This window comes from Solanum lycopersicum, chromosome 3 (assembly GCF_036512215.1).
Source record: "Solanum lycopersicum chromosome 3, SLM_r2.1".
In the NCBI taxonomy this organism is placed as follows: Eukaryota; Viridiplantae; Streptophyta; class Magnoliopsida; order Solanales; family Solanaceae; genus Solanum; species Solanum lycopersicum.
Window position 1 is genome coordinate 66,016,020 of NC_090802.1, and position 16,257 is coordinate 66,032,276.

A 16,257-nucleotide genomic window follows, 5' to 3' on the forward strand; every position below is an offset into this window, starting at 1 on the left:
AGTCAAGCCAAATAAAATGAAATAGAGAAAATAAGGTATTTTCGAATAGAGATATTTATTCCTCCTATAGATATAAATAGCGGAACACCACAGTGAAGTAAAAGAAGGTGCATGGCATGCATGCATACATACTTTATTTTTCTTCAAGGAAACAAGGTGCATGATATTGACTTTTTTTCAATTTTCCCAAATTGGAAAAAAAAAATATTCAAGGACCAAAACCCACCAATTTCAGCTGGTGGGTAATTAATTGATTTATTTCTTTTAATTCTATAAATGTGTATTACCACAAAAGCTACACCAATGCAATGGTTTTTGAGCAAAAGAAAATGATATTTTCGAATAGGCATAATACGTAATATGACTCTTAACTTAGTTTTTACAGGTGCAGAAAATATTGGGAAAATTATGCAATAAAGTAAATTTATACTATTTTAATTATTCATCATAGTTAGAGTTTGATATAATATTCACTTGCGATTAAAATTATACAGTAATTACGTGGGCTGACTTCGAGTTTGTATAATTAGTCATGTTTGTATATTGTATAATTCACCATAATATACAAATACATATATATAATATACAATTATTTAACCTATATACGTATACAATTCACCTCTCTCCCACTTTCTGTCCTCTCTCGCTCGCCTCTCTCCTCCCTCTCCCAATCTTGTTTGCCCTATATACAATTATATACATATACAATTCACCTCTCTCCCACTCTCTTTCATCTCTAGCTCGTCTCTCTCCTCCCTCTTTCAATCTCTATTGCTATATATACAAATACATATGTATAATATACAATTATCTAACCAATATACATATACAATTCACCTTTCTCCCACTCTTTCCCCCCTCTCTCTCTCGCCTCTCTCCTCTCTCACACAGTCTCGCTCGCCTCTCTCCTCCATATAACATGTAGCTACAAATTGTAATTATCAAACTATAGCTATGGAGAGTAATTAATTATTTTTAAGTGGCTATATGTGAAAGTTTCCCAAATATTTAAATTTGTATAAATTGAATAAGTAGACACATGTGTCCTACATGACATAATACATGTAGGACACAAAATTGTCATGTATGGTGCCATGTAGGACGAATGTATCTATTTGTTCAATTTTATACAAATTTAAGTGTTGCACACCCAAAGTTAAACGTCATAATTGTCAGCTGACGCCGAGTTAAGTGTCATGTTATTGTATTATGTCTTTCAAATATTTTGCTTGTTATTTTTAGATGTTTGATATGTAAAAATAATTTTTTTTTTTTTGGAAAAAGACACTCCATCTATCCACTTTGATTTTCATGTTGCATTTTTGAAAGTCAATTTGACTGATTTTCAAGGTTAAATTAGATTACATTTATTTGATATTTCAAATAAAAAAATTAAATATTCAAAAACTATATTAAATGTACTATAAATTGCAACTTTTTGCATATCAATATGATAAAAGGTACTATATCGTAAAATATTAGTCAATATTCTTACAATTTAACTCTAAAAAAAGAAAAAATATAACATTTAAAGGGAATATAAAACTAAAACTAAAATTAAAATTGTCATAAAAGAATGAATATAGTTATAAGATCAAGGTAGGGAAGGTAGCTTTAGTAAAAGTTACACTACCTAAAGCTTTTTGATTTTATTGCTAAGACTTGCCCACAGCTACCCACCACCTTTTTATAAAGTTGACAAGTTGTGGTCTTAAAACAAAAACAAACAAACTAGGTTTTCTATTGTGACCCATTCAATTTATGTTCTTACATGACAAAACACCAAAGTCAAAAGTTTTTTTTTTTTTTGAATTTACAATCAACAGTCTAATTATATCAACTTGAGAAAAGAGATTTGATATTTGAAGAACACATTAAGTACCTGAATACATGTTGCCAATAATTGCATTGAATAATCAATTTTACAACTTTTCGTGATCAATTGGGTAGAAATAACTCAATTAATCCTTTTCTCAACATTTATTTTTTTTGATTCTTCATCCGATATAATTGCATCAAACTGTTTAATTTCAAATCCTTATTAGGAAGTTCCACAATCAAATGCTCTTTACCAAAAATAATTTCATATACATGAATCGTATTTGAAATTTTTAATTAAAAATGATATTTAAAATTATTTTTAATACGTTTTTTCGTTAATTAAAAGCTTTTACTTAGTGGGAATATGGCCCAAAAAAAGAAGTTAAGACAAATGCTTAATTTATGATTATTTTCCGCACGTATGCTCATTTGTGTGGATTGTGGCGTACAAAGTTTTTGTTTGGGTATTTATTAGAATATTTTTTTTTAATAAAAAATAATAATATATCAGACATTGTAATAAGAAAATATAAAAACCTAAAAGCAAATTCCAAAAAAGAAAGAAAATTTGAGTGCGGAAGGGCAAATTGGGAAGTGGTGCTCAATTATTGAACTCCTTATATTGCACTAATCAAATCTCTTCCTTTTTTTTACAACTCATTTTTTCGTACATACAAAAAATAAAAACAAAAACAAAAACAAAAAGCAACCCCTCTATTGATAATTTATCCATTTATCAAATTTAAAAAAACATAAAATAAAATGTAGCATAAGTATTTAATAAGATCATATTGTTTTTGTTGTTCTGGGGCATAAAAATAAACTACAATTAGTAGCAAATCGATAGTGAGCACTCTGACATGAGGGAGTTGTTCGGATGGTAATTATTCGATCATTTTTAATATGAAAATTATGAGTTCGAGTTATTAAGAAAGTAAAAAGATAGAGCAGATCCTGGAGGAGTTAAATTTTATTTTTATTTTTTTTAGAGGAGAAGAAGTAGCGAACCTTTATGTGATACTATAATGTAGAATTAAGTTTTATTTGATATTTTCAAGACATAAAATAAATACGAAGAGCATGAGGGAGTCTTTTAGGTGACACTCTTTCCCTTTTATATAAATAACTAAACGTATTTACATTATACTCTCTATGTCTCAGTTTAACACTTTTTTTAGTTTGCCTCGAAAAGAAACTTTACTTCTGAATCCCCCCTCAGCCCTTAACATAATGATAAATGATTTTTAAGCATATAAATATTCATGATTTATTTTACATATTTTTTTATTTTTTAAACCAAATTTAAATCGAGTTAAACGATACCACATGAACTAAAACACAAAAAAATATTGAAAAGATCAACCATATTATATTTAAGGAGTTTTATGTGGTGGCTAAATCTCATATTCCACCAACCAATTAAATTGCCACTAACACCATTGTTAAGGAAGGTATATACTAAATACTATTATGCCATATATTGATGCCTATATATAAGGAAAAAAGAAGTATAGCAATTCAATAAAGCTGAAACATCAACATAATTAGAACACTTTTGTATAAAGTGAGCTAGCTAAAGGGACTTGTCACTCAACAATTATTTAGCAATGCATTATTATGAACTCTTATAGGATATATGAATATGAAAATGATATAATAAATCTAAAAAGGACCATACCTTTTAATTATATGAATGAAAATTTATACATCTCCTCATCCTTATCTTCTTATACAGTTATTATCCAACTTAGATAATGTATAACGTATTAAGCAATCGTTATATCCTTTTTGCACGATTGAATATGCAAATTTCTCATTTTTGTTTTTTCTTCCTGCTTTGAATCTATTGCTATTTTAGATACGTTTTTTTTTACTTTATATATTAGAAAAATATATATCATAATAAAAGGTCGATAATATAAGAGTAAAAATAAATATTAGCATCTTAAAATATTAATAATTGATATAAGTTGGATTGAAAATTGTCGTGGAAATTTGACTTTTAAAGTAAAGTTGAGAGACGTAAATAATTTTCACCCTATTTTAAATTATTTTATATGATGAGTGATATTGACGACACCAGTTTGAACTTAAATTACCAAGAAACATGGTCAATACAAATTTGTATTTCCCACTTTCATGGATCAGCGAAGAATGTGTAATTTTTTTTTTTAATTATGTTAAAATATGCAAATTTTAATACAAAGCCATTATAATAACATATTTAACCTCTATACGTTACATAGACGAATGTTAAGTACCTAACCACCCTTCGTCTAAGATGGCTCCGCTAACCCCACAAGTGAAGTTATTGTAGTCTTTTTCTGCTTTACTTATTTTTATGAAGTCGAATTCCTACTCTATGATTGGGTGCGCACTTAGCTAAAGAGAGCTGTAATAGGTCCCCAATCACTTTTTTTTAAAAAAAAAAATCAAAATAATATTTTTGGTTGATAATTTTTACTTTTTTTCTCTCTCTCTCTCATGAACAGTAGAATAAATAGATGGAAGGCAACATTATATTAAAAGTTGAGAGCCAATAATGTGGTGTCAATTTCTAAATATAGGTAAAGTTAAACTAGAAATGATGATTGACAATCACACTCACAATGTCTGATTCACAAGATTCTGCTAAAACATTTAGCAGTCCTTTTTCATCTTTGAGCAAAAATTAGATATTATACCCTCTAACTTGCCTCACATTTACATTCGTTAATTTTGGAGGTACATAACTAGGTGATTAAATCGGATAAATTACAGAAATTTCATCTTTTAAATTCTCTTATTACCATTATCCTCTATTAGTATAAATTCTCAAAATTCACTCATTTTCACACATCAGATTAATGTATCCCGCGCATGAAATTAATATATCTGGCGCATCAAATTAATGTATCCCACACATCAGATTAATGTATTTCGCGCATCACATTAGTGTATCGTGTATAAAATATACACCAGATTAGTGTGTCATGTATAAAATGTAACATATCTTACTTTACGATTAATATATCTCGCGCATCATATTAATGTATCAGCACTTATATTATTGTATCAGTTTGAGTAATTTTTGTAATTATAAACTTATGAGGGACAAAAGATAATTTTACTGTAAAAGTATGTGATTTTTGTCCTTTGCGCAATTAAATGTTCATAAAGTTGAATAGCTAGATAGATGTGTTCTACGTGACACTTTGCATCCTAAATGAAGTATCACGTTTATTATGCTACGTAAATTACGTGTCCTTTTTTGTTTAGTTTGGTATGAATTTAAATGTATATTTAAGCATTTAAACTTCACTGTCCATTCCTTGTGAAAATAAAATTTGAAAAAAAATATCTTTACAACTTATAAAGATTTGAATCTCATTAATTGATAAATACCCAATACAATCTTGAAATTGATTTTTTTTAAAAATAAAAAATTGGAACGCCCAAAATTGATTGAAAAAATTTTTTAAAAAATGACACGCCCACCGTGGGGCTCGAACCCACGACCACAAGGTTAAGAGCCTTGCGCTCTACCAACTGAGCTAGACGGGCTAGTTGCTTAAATTTATTAAATTATTGTTATTACTAATTCTGTGAAACACAACCTCAATTTTGTTATCATTCACTATCCTAAATACTACTCAATCACTTCTAATCTTTAGATTTTACTTGCTTTTAGCAATACTTTAATCATTTTTAAGTAATAAGCCATTTATTTTCTGGTATCCAGCCATAAGTTGAGTGATTCTACAGCAACAAACTATGGTTCAATATCAAGTAAGTTGGGGTGGACTATAGAAATCCTCAGACCTCACTTATCAAATACCATTCAAAATCATCTTAAGATTACAACTCTTGTTATAAATGTGGTCTAATAACCCATTCAATCAGTAATCAGCAAAGAGACAATATAGAAAAACAACAACTTACCTAGTGCAATTCACAAGTGAGGTGTGGAAAGGGTGGGATATATCATATACGTACACCATACCCTTACCTTTGTGAGATAGAGAGGTTGTTTCCGATAGAAAAGTGGGCAGAAAATAAGAACAAAGGAAAGGAATGCTAAAAATTACATTGCTTCCAACATCCAAAATTCGAGCACAACGCCCCGGATGCTCTGGCCTGGTGAGTTTAAGGTTCTACCAGACCATCGAGATACAGTCATTCACCATTGTATTCATGAAACTTGTACAAGACACACAATTAAACGTAATACACAAGTAGAGTTTTGAACACTTCCCAAGTTAGGATGCTTAGTGACTTAGGTGTGTTTTCTTTGTTTAACCATCTAGCATCACTGACACGAGTTAACTACATCCTATCTTCTTCAGACTCCACTTGTGGTGGAAATTTCAGTGGGTGTGTTGTCGTTGTTGTTCTTGTTCTTGTTATTGATGAAGTTCGGTCTGCAACATATCTTGTCCAGTACAATTTTCTCCTGCATCAGAACAATAACAATGAAATTATTAGTATTGAGTATTGACATCAATATACTACCAGTCTACCATTACATGCCATTGTTTCAATGATTTACCTCAGCCTTATCTAAGTCATAGCGGACGACAAAGATGCACGTGCATCTTGTATTATCATGTAGATTTCTTTGGATCTCCACAACCTCTGCGTCACCATATACTGCGAGATATTCATCTTCCTGTGAATTTGGAACATACCATTACAAATTGAGCATAACCAGACTCGTAGAAATGAAGAGGAGACATATTTCGTGATATCTATGGTGGTTTTTAAGAACCGAGTTATTATTCTTAACAAAAGTTGGAAAAATGAAATGATACCCTGAAGCACATCACAGGATCTCCAACACTCAGCTTGACACATTCTGAGGGCTCTAAGGGAACAGAACGTTCACGTACTCCCCTTTTAACATTCACCCATTCATCTTCTTCATTACCAAAGCCAGCAAATCTTACACGAACTTCCTGCAAAACGAAATATTTCATATATTTCAGACTTAAAAATGTATGTGTGAGTGACAAGTGAGTCCATCATCTACGTTTCAAATTCAGTAATCAATGCATTCTATCATATAAAACCTAGGGGAGCATTCACAGAACTGTTGCTACTTCACTCAGGTCCAGGGAAATATTAGACGTTTCCTACTTAACAGTGGGGTCAAGGAGATGTCTTAAATCTCTCACATACACCGTGACCACTAGATTATTATAACTTCCAGCAGTGTCAGAGCCAGGTTGTTTAATTACAGGGTTGAAAATACGAAAGTAAACACACGAAGAAGCAAAAGAAAGTTCAACATCTGCAATATATACATAAAATATGTCATTTTAACCATGTATAAACAGTATAAAGTTTCATCAATAAACCCCCTTGACCTTACCTAGCTCCACCTATGACGTCCAGGTAAACAAGAACCAACGGGCATATTTTAGTTTAAAATGTCAACACAAGTAGGTAAACCAGATAAAGGATCAGAGAGAACAAACATCTTACAAGCTCGCCCGTGTAAAGAACTCTGAAGTTGAGAAATGAGCCCACGTCATACCTGCAAAAGCCAGAGAAACCGCTACTTGGTCAGACAGGGTTATTATCAATTTTGCCGCTGCAGTAAGAGCCTTCCAGAGCATAACACACTTTGCAGTGTTTAATTTCATATTAATTACGTTAGGACTTCATTAAAACTTAGCTTCATTCGCAAGAGTCATTCTTTGTTTTCCTAAAAGTCAGTCCATAATCTAGAGTTGGAGAATAGGGATGAGATAGAAACAGATTGAGAAGGAGAAAAAGGATAGTAAACAGCAAATAATAGTAGCAAAAAGAAGTTCAAAAGTAGAAGAGACTTGCACAAAGATAAGGAGAAGCAAAAGTCATTTTGAACAAACGAGACTAACAAAGAAGCAGAGAAACAGAAGTTGTATACAAAGGGTTGTTGCAAATGAAAGAACAGAAAGAAGACAGTAAGAAAACGCTGAAGAGTATTGACAGAGGAATGTATGTCACAATGTCTGAAGCGCAAACTTCTTTCAAGTTGCTTCGCTTCACTGATGAGAAGCAATGAAAGCTTGCTTCCGAAGTGCTTCATGACTTTAAGCACTGGAGTGATCTCTCTTTATAACATCTCAGTATATAATTCAAGATCTGTAGCGTAGTTTTTGGAGGGTGAGTAATATCTTATCGAATTCATACATCGATATGGTAACATAATTCTTGGTGAGTAGAGTTCAGAAAGCATACAAGCAACTCAAGCTGGTTCCTTTTGCCTAAACTAGGAAGCATTGGATATAAAAATCTAGAATTACTATCGAGAAAGGAGTTTTGTCACACCGGATTCATTGACCTTAGACCTTTACGACATTCATATTTTCATAGAAATCGATGCTCAGGACAAAAAGTTGCTATGACTAGCACCAGCTCATCCTGTTAATGCCTGAACCATTCAGCCAACTTTTGTTTTCAGTCTGAGGTATGAAAGACTTGCCTCTACAGTATGGTATGTTCATTTTTCTTCGACATTTCATGATAGAAGTTGAGAGAAAATGATAGATCAGTACTCTGATGAGGTGATTGTTTTCCACTTATAAGTAGCTTCTTATGCTTCCTATCACTGTTCCAGAATGCCTTAATACATCTTTACTAGCTTCAACTTCTAAAACTCAACTCTCAAGCTGTTGAACTCGGATAAATCCAAAAGTTGGTTTTACCAGCACAAATTGACTACAAGAGATCTGATGTTTCATCATGACATTTTATCACCTTTGGCAATCTAAGGTGCAGGTTTTTTAAGTATACAAGAAATGCAAATTATGTCATTCGTTTAAGTAATTCTTTTCCAACCTAAAGGGCCACTAGCAGCGATGCTTTTTCCATGGCTGTGATCTATGAGGAGAAATAGATTAGGTCTAAACATGTAGAATCTAAGGAAAACAAAGCACTATTTGTCATATAGGGAACGCTATAGCTATATCAAATACTCACCAAGCTAAATCCTTTGCTGACAGAGCTTCAAAAGACAACCCTCTGAGTTCTTTGGCCATCTCTGCTGCAGAAACTACAATAGAATGCACATTGACCTGAGACTGACAGTAACAGCAACCAAGTAGTTACAAAGTTCAAGGCACTCTAGTTAAAATACGTGTCTGGTTATCGCTTATACAATACATCATTTTTCTCATGATGTTGCACTCATGCTGTCATGCATATTATAATACGACACTGTAAGGCAAGTACTCTCTATGTTCAACCATGATAAGTACGAAAATACAGAGAAAACAGATAAAATCAAGAAAAATGTCTTAAAACGACAGGATATCCATTACGTAAATTATCTCGTGGTTTCACCAAGATGCTAGCAACTGTTTAAATTAAACTGGAGTATCTTGGGAACAAAATCAATTAGATAAGACTAAATTTGTAAGACTTCAGGCCCCATCAAAGTATTTGATGTTGGCACATTTGAATGAAACTTTTTGCCAAACTCATAAGACTAGAAAATTTTAGCAAAATAGCAGGTTTAAACAAATTAACAGGAAAAGAAGATACCGGTGGCTCATGTGTGCTAGTTACATGAAGAACTTTCTTTATATCTAATCCTTCTTTTTTCATAGTCATCTATATTTCCGCAGCTCAAAAGAATTTTCATGTGATTCATACATCTATACGAATAAACTAGGACGAAATCAAACATGTAACCATGAATAACCATAGCTCAAAAATGCAGTCTCAAATCATTAGACAAATAGAGGCCAGTGAGAAATTAGTAACCTCTGGGCCTCTGAGGCAAGTCATATGCACATTCTGGGAGTCTTGTGTAACCACAAGCATCGTATTTTTTGTAGACCACCAGAGATGAACTTGTGTTTTTAGATTTTGGTTTTCTTCCTCGTCGTTTAGGAACAATAGGTTCTTCGTAATCATCAACATGTTCTACATAATCATCATCAGGGACTTCAGCTGCTTTTGGTTTTTGCTTATCAAGAAACCAACTTTTCACCTTTGACATGACAAAAACATAATGAAAATTCACAAGAAGATTCATATAGTCCCTCCATTTCAATTAGTCTGTCTAAAAAAGAATGTCTCTTTCTATTTTAACAATTCTTTAATTTCAACTTTTCACATGCTACACACGATCCAAAAAATATCTTTTACTTTGTATACTTAATGTGAAGTCAAAACGAGACAAACAAATTCAAACGGGCGATGAAAACAGAGAATATTGATAAAGTTCAGAGATAAACCTGTTCCCCTTTTATTATAGATTTCCCAGTACGAAATGGTGAAGAACTGCAAGAATTAACAATTAGCTATATATATATATATATAAGAAATAAAAGACAATTTAATCTAATTTTTTTGTTACCTAAACTTGTTAGCAAATTCTTGACACAACTCTTGACTGATTGATTTTCCTTTCAATCCTTTAAAGAAAGTGGTCATTTCCATAGCCTGTTGACACAAAACTGAAAATCCTCAGAAAATTAATCCACATTTAGTAATTTAATTTAATCCAAAAGACATGCAATACTTTAATCGAAAAATTGAATTGAAATTTACTTCAGCTAAGGTGAAATCCATTAATTCTTCATCTGTTTCCATCAAATCATCCATTTTTTTTGGCTGTGTAAACCAAACACAGAATAAGAGAAGAGAGAGAAAGCACTGTGTTCTTGTGGGATTTTGTTAAGTGCTTTTAGATCCTCTGAGTCGAGGTGAGTGTTTAGTGTACGTGTTAATCCAATAGATAGTTGACACGTGTGTGTATGATGACGGCAATTGGAGCGAGTCATGTAACTCAAGTACTCCAAACGAAACTCAACTGAAATGGGCCAAATCGGGTAACAAATAAATTAAATAATTTAATCATAATTTGATTCAATTGTATCTCGTAGCAAACTGCTATTATTCAGAAATTCTTGTTTGTCAATTTATCCCTCGACTCTAATGTATATACACATGCAGATACATATATCTTTGTACTATACACTTATAATTGTACAGTTCACTTTCGTCTTTTTCTCGTTTTTTATACAAACACAGATTATACAAAATATATAATTTGTGTTTGTATAAAGCGAGAGAGATTTGATATACAAACATTTTATTTCGATTTAATTGTGTACAAATTCAAATTTTATACAGATATACAAATACCTAAAATTGAATTGATAGGTTATCAACGATTTATACAAACCAGAGGCTACGAATGATTTATACAAATAAAAGGTTGTCAGCGATTCTATACAAATATAATGCCCCCAACGATTCATACAATTTGATGCTCAATGCAATTATGCAAACTATAACTATAACATAAAAAATTAATTTTTATGTTTGCTAAATATAAAAGTTGCTCTTCCTTATAAAATCAAAAATAAATTTGTAATTTAAAAATCAATATATATATATAAATGAGGATCTTCATTCCGCCTATGTGGCATGCCTCAATGACCAGAAAAATATTTTCTATTTTTTTAAAAAAAAATATGACTTTTTAAATTATTTCTTACACGATAATTTTATGTGTATATATATTTTACTATTAATTAGTTATTTAATGATAATTACACCTTCTTTAAATCAAGGAATTTCAAAAGGCTACCATATTGCCTCAAACATAAAAAAATTCATTTTTATAATATTTTTTTCCTAATGTCCGTTTTCTACATATTATTTTCAAGTTTATATTATTATAAATTTTTTAGTTTTTATTGTTATTATAATTTATACCTTCTATTTTTATTATTTTTTATAAATAAAAAAAATTATATATATAATAAAGCTAAATAAAAGATTAGGTGATGTGGCAAATCTCAATCTCAATGGTCACCATTCATATTTATCTTTTTTTAAAAAAATTAAAAATTTATTTTTTATTTATATGATAGGTTAAAAATCACTTTAAAATTATATTTTTTAATTATACCTTCCTCATTAACTCTTCTTTATTTCTCATTAAAAAAAATAAGTTTATGAAACTCAAAAGACTACCATTAATCCTCTAATAACTCCTCCTAAAGGGCTATTCTACAAAATAAAATGATTTTTTATCTTCCTTGTATTTAATTCTCATGACTTCATCTATCACTATATAAATATCCAAAATGCATGTTACATATGACAAAAATTGCTATCATCTTAATGATTTGCGATATTATGGTTAAATATTTTTTTTAATATTTTTTTTTTCAAATTTCCATTTTCAATTTTTATATGTACTGATTGGTTCCAACATATGGAGTCGAAATTCTTATTTTGTAGGTATATGTTCAAAGGAGCATGTTAGAGGAGCGTAAGATAATCAAGATTCGAGACTAAAGAAATGCTTTTATCCTCCACATGATGAGTAACAAGTTTAATGTTGTTTCCCTAATTTTATATATAGTAGTTGAAGTGCTTAAGATTTTTTTTTTTTTTTTTTTTGTAAGTAGTTTGTTATTACATATGACAAAAATTGCTATCATTTCAATTATTTAGGATATTATGGTTAAATATTTTTGTTTGAGTGTTTTTTTTTCAAATTTTCATTTTCAGTTTTTACATGTACTCATTGGTTCCAACATGTAGAGTCGAACTTCTTATTTTGCAGGTATATGTTTAAAGGAGTCAAAGGAATAATATCAATTTCTACTTTGCAGATTTACAATATTTTATTTTTAATTTGCATCTTTCATACTTTATTTTGAGAAATTCATGTGCTATTAAATATTCTATTTTGATAAAACTTAATGAATTCATTCTTACGGCCAAATTAAGGTATGTATTGTTTTGATTGAGAACTATTTTATCATTTCTTTATTAATTCTTACTCAACATTCAAATCTTGATATTTTGATAAATCAAGGAGTCTCATAATATATTTCAATTACTAAATAATTGATGTATTCTTTTGGTTGAGAACTACTTTGAGAACTCTTTATTAAAATATTTCTTACTCAATATTTGATAAATTTTGATATCATGTGTTAAAATCTACATCAATGAGTCTCATATATTCGACCTATAACATCTACCTCAATGTTAAATTCTAAAGTGATTACTGCTTTCGTTCATTTTACTTATCATATTTTACCTTTTTATGGTTATTTTAACTATTCTCAATGCTCAATTGAATTAGATTAATCCATTATTTTAGAATTAAAATTTAAATATTTTGAAATATGTACAAAAAATACTATAAGATTCAATGTTTTTCACATTAATATGATTAAAAAAACACATATTCAATATAATAAGGGTGAAAGTTCATATAATTTAACTCTCGAACAAAATATAAGAAACAAAATAAAATGGAATCGGAAGTGTATATACTCTACAAAATCATAAACATTTTTCTACTTCTTAATTGACAATGTAATTTTGAGAGCTATTTTTATGTATCTTTGATTTAACAATAGAGACAAAACTTAACTTTTTTATGACAAATATATCGTTGCAGTGAAGTTGAAATAATTCATACATATTTTGCAACTTTTTTTATTGTACCAAACAATGTTCAATCAAACATAAGTAACAACATATACTACATTAAATGGAATACAAGTATATGATAAATCAATTATAAGAAAGAGGATGAAGAGACTAACACATATAGAGATTGTCAAATTCATTACTTTTAGAGATTATCAAATTCAATACTTTTGAAAATTTTGTAAGATAATTTATAATATTTGTTGGTTTATTTTAAAAAATAGTATAATGATGTTTTTCTCTAAATTTCTTATGATTCATTTAGTCTCAACGTTCGAAAAATCGATATAGACAATATACTTTGTGGTTCTTATTTTTTTCTTCTTTTTTTGATAAGTATATTTGTAAATGTATTTGTGATTCTTCATTTTTTTTTAAAAAAAAAAAAGTTTAAAAACGATTTCATATATAAGCTCAAAATATATACAAAATTTCTTGAAATTCTTTTCTTTCTCTACTTTCTATTAAGAAAAATAATTATTTTTTTCTTTCACTTATAAGTTTATTACACGAGTACCTATAGAAGATTTAGAACTTTTAAGTGATTATAAATAATAAATAATATATAAATTAAAAAAAATTTAAAAAATAATTGAAATGAAAATATAATTTGTGCGTAAATTTTATTAGAAATACATAAACACAATTTATATAAAAAATTTAAAATCGCGCATAGCGCAATTAAATTCACTAGTATTTATGTAACTTTGAAGGGCATAGAGGTCTCCAAATTGGAAGACATAGATGCCCAAAAGATTATGATTTAAGAAAAGGGATCTCTTGAAAATTCTAATAAAGAACATTATATGATGGAGGAAAGGATTATTATTCTCTAACAAATAAATTATAGTATTTACTTTTTAAATATATTTGGTTCTAATCAAATTTTAGGATTAGATACGTCCTTGTACTTTAAAAAAGTTCAAAATTATCCTATAATATTAATTTCTCATATTCCATCTAATTTTTTTTATATATATTTACGCGACACATAATTTTTTATTAAATTTACTTGGTCGTTTTGTATAGATATTTTCTTGTGTAAAGCACGAAGAAAAGTCATGAATATATGTTTTTACTTCGTATATTAGCTAAGTTTATTTTTAAATATACTATAAGATCAAATATGCCTCTATTTTTTAAAATGGACTCAACCCAATCCACTAAACTAAATAATACCCCTATCATATTAATCTCAATTTTAATCATCCTAATGCATTTTTAGTTGATCTTGAGATTCCTTTCAATACATGGGCACTTTTTTCCCACTTTAATAACGATGGGAGCATATTTGACTATATAGTATAATTAACGAGCTGTTTTTGACACTTTTTAAATAGCTAGAGGGTTTTTTTATCTTCAATATTAGGAAAAAAAACTATACTATAATTAATTTTTTAATATAGATGTAAATTATTGTCCAACGGTCGACTCTTGGTGCATATTAAGGCACATAGTAACCGTTGTTGAGACAAACTCCTCGTCTTCCACAATTCACGATTTACATATCTAATATCTCTGTTTCCTTTTTTGTTATTTGAGTTGTTAATTTTCTTCTTCTCTATTCACATAATCATCAATGGAAGGTGCAAAAGGAAATGGTGGTAAAGTTCAGCATGTTACAAAGGCATCATCAGATCAGTTACTGAGGAAGTTTGCTGAGATGGATTCTGAATTAGAAGTTAAAAAGGAGCTCAGATTAGCTAAAAGAAGGAAAAGAACACTGCAAACGAAAGTTGATACTAATAATCATGTTTTCGGAGAAAGGAAGTCCCTGTTACCTCCCGCAGCTTCTCAAAGATCTGCGGCGCTGATTGTAAAAGCAAAGCTTAGAGCTAGAAATCTCAACAACAGATCCTTTTTTGGTACTATTGAGAAGGTTAGAGTAATTCATTCTTCATCACTTGCTATTTCATCAGCAGATTGACTGATTTAATTATCAAATAAGCAATAATAATAACAGAGCAAGCTAATTTCATCAAATAGCTTCAAATATTTAGGCAGAGATAATTGATTTCAGGATTAGTTTATTCCATGTTTTTTTTGGGGATAAATTGTAGTGTTAACAATTGGAATAACTAATCTAATAACTTATTCCCGACCAAACGAATCTTAGTGCATTCGAGTAAAGATATTGTTATATTCTGATATTGGTTCAAATTAATGTTATTGTTAGGTTTTATTTGCCATAAATTTCTTACTATAAATGGATTTTTATTTTAGGAAAATGTTCTGTATTGACTAATTTTTTTTTTGTAAGAAAATGTTTAGGATTCTATAAATAGAGGACTATTCACAAGGTAGTCTTAAAGCCTTTGAGAGTGTTTTGGTTAGAGGGATAATTATGGGTCACAAGCTTGATATGTTATCATTTGTGTGAACTTCCCATGTATTACGAGTGAATTGGTTGAGGTTGTTTCCCTTTGTATTTTTGGATTGCTCATCTCCTTTGTGGACGTAAGTCGATTGTCTAAATCACGTTAAATCTCTGTGTCTTTTGGTATGTTTCTCATTATCTTTTTACTCGTAGTCTTTCGAGGTTTGCTTTGCTAACTTCTGCATTTACACCTGCTTATTTTCGGTCCTTACAGTTATAATGATAAGTTTGTTCTAAATCACTTTTTTTTTCTACATATGGATAGACATGGCGCAGAACTGTACAAGGGGCTTCAAAGGTCTTCATTGAGAAGCATTACAATCGGCATAGGCGTCTAATAAGTGATACAGAGTATTAGGTAAAGATGTGTTAAAACAAGGTTGGCTTCTTACTATATTCTTCCATCTATAGTAAGAAATAGTAACTACATTCTTTATTTATTTTTCTTCCTAGTGAAGCTGCTGCTTTTGATTTTTTAGTGTGTAATATTGTTATTTGATTCTTTAACTTGTATGTTTGTGTAATTTTGACAAAAGAATAAGAATTGCTGAATCACAGTATTGATGATTCTATGTTGTAGAACATTATGTTGGTGAAATTAATGTATTCTAAACCCCAAGTTG

General features: G+C 29.7%; 2 protein-coding genes and 1 non-coding gene across 3 annotated transcripts; 1 reads left to right on the top strand and 2 right to left on the bottom strand.

Moving 5' to 3' along the window:
- Nucleotides 1–5,291: 5,291 nt before the first annotated feature.
- On the bottom strand, nt 5,292–5,364 carry TRNAK-CUU (transfer RNA lysine (anticodon CUU)). Its single transcript has one exon. It is a non-coding gene; the product is annotated as a tRNA-Lys (tRNA).
- Nucleotides 5,365–5,868: 504 nt separating this feature from the next.
- LOC101256958 (protein SAWADEE HOMEODOMAIN HOMOLOG 1) lies at nt 5,869–10,502 on the bottom strand. The gene is made up of 9 exons (XM_004235601.5): nt 10,345–10,502; nt 10,151–10,236; nt 10,029–10,074; nt 9,553–9,781; nt 8,767–8,839; nt 7,285–7,336; nt 6,612–6,755; nt 6,350–6,469; nt 5,869–6,253 (listed from the first exon to the last, which is right to left on the bottom strand). Exons 1-9 carry the CDS (start codon nt 10,396–10,398, stop codon nt 6,143–6,145), a joined length of 915 nt encoding a protein of 304 aa, XP_004235649.1. The 5' UTR covers nt 10,399–10,502; the 3' UTR covers nt 5,869–6,142.
- A 4,093-nt stretch (nt 10,503–14,595) lies between these two features.
- Nucleotides 14,596–16,216, top strand: LOC101256663 (uncharacterized). Its single transcript, XM_004235600.5, has 2 exons — nt 14,596–15,136; nt 15,900–16,216. Exons 1-2 carry the CDS (start codon nt 14,837–14,839, stop codon nt 15,990–15,992), a joined length of 393 nt encoding a protein of 130 aa, XP_004235648.1. The 5' UTR covers nt 14,596–14,836; the 3' UTR covers nt 15,993–16,216.
- The last annotated feature ends 41 nt before the right edge of the window (nt 16,217–16,257 follow it).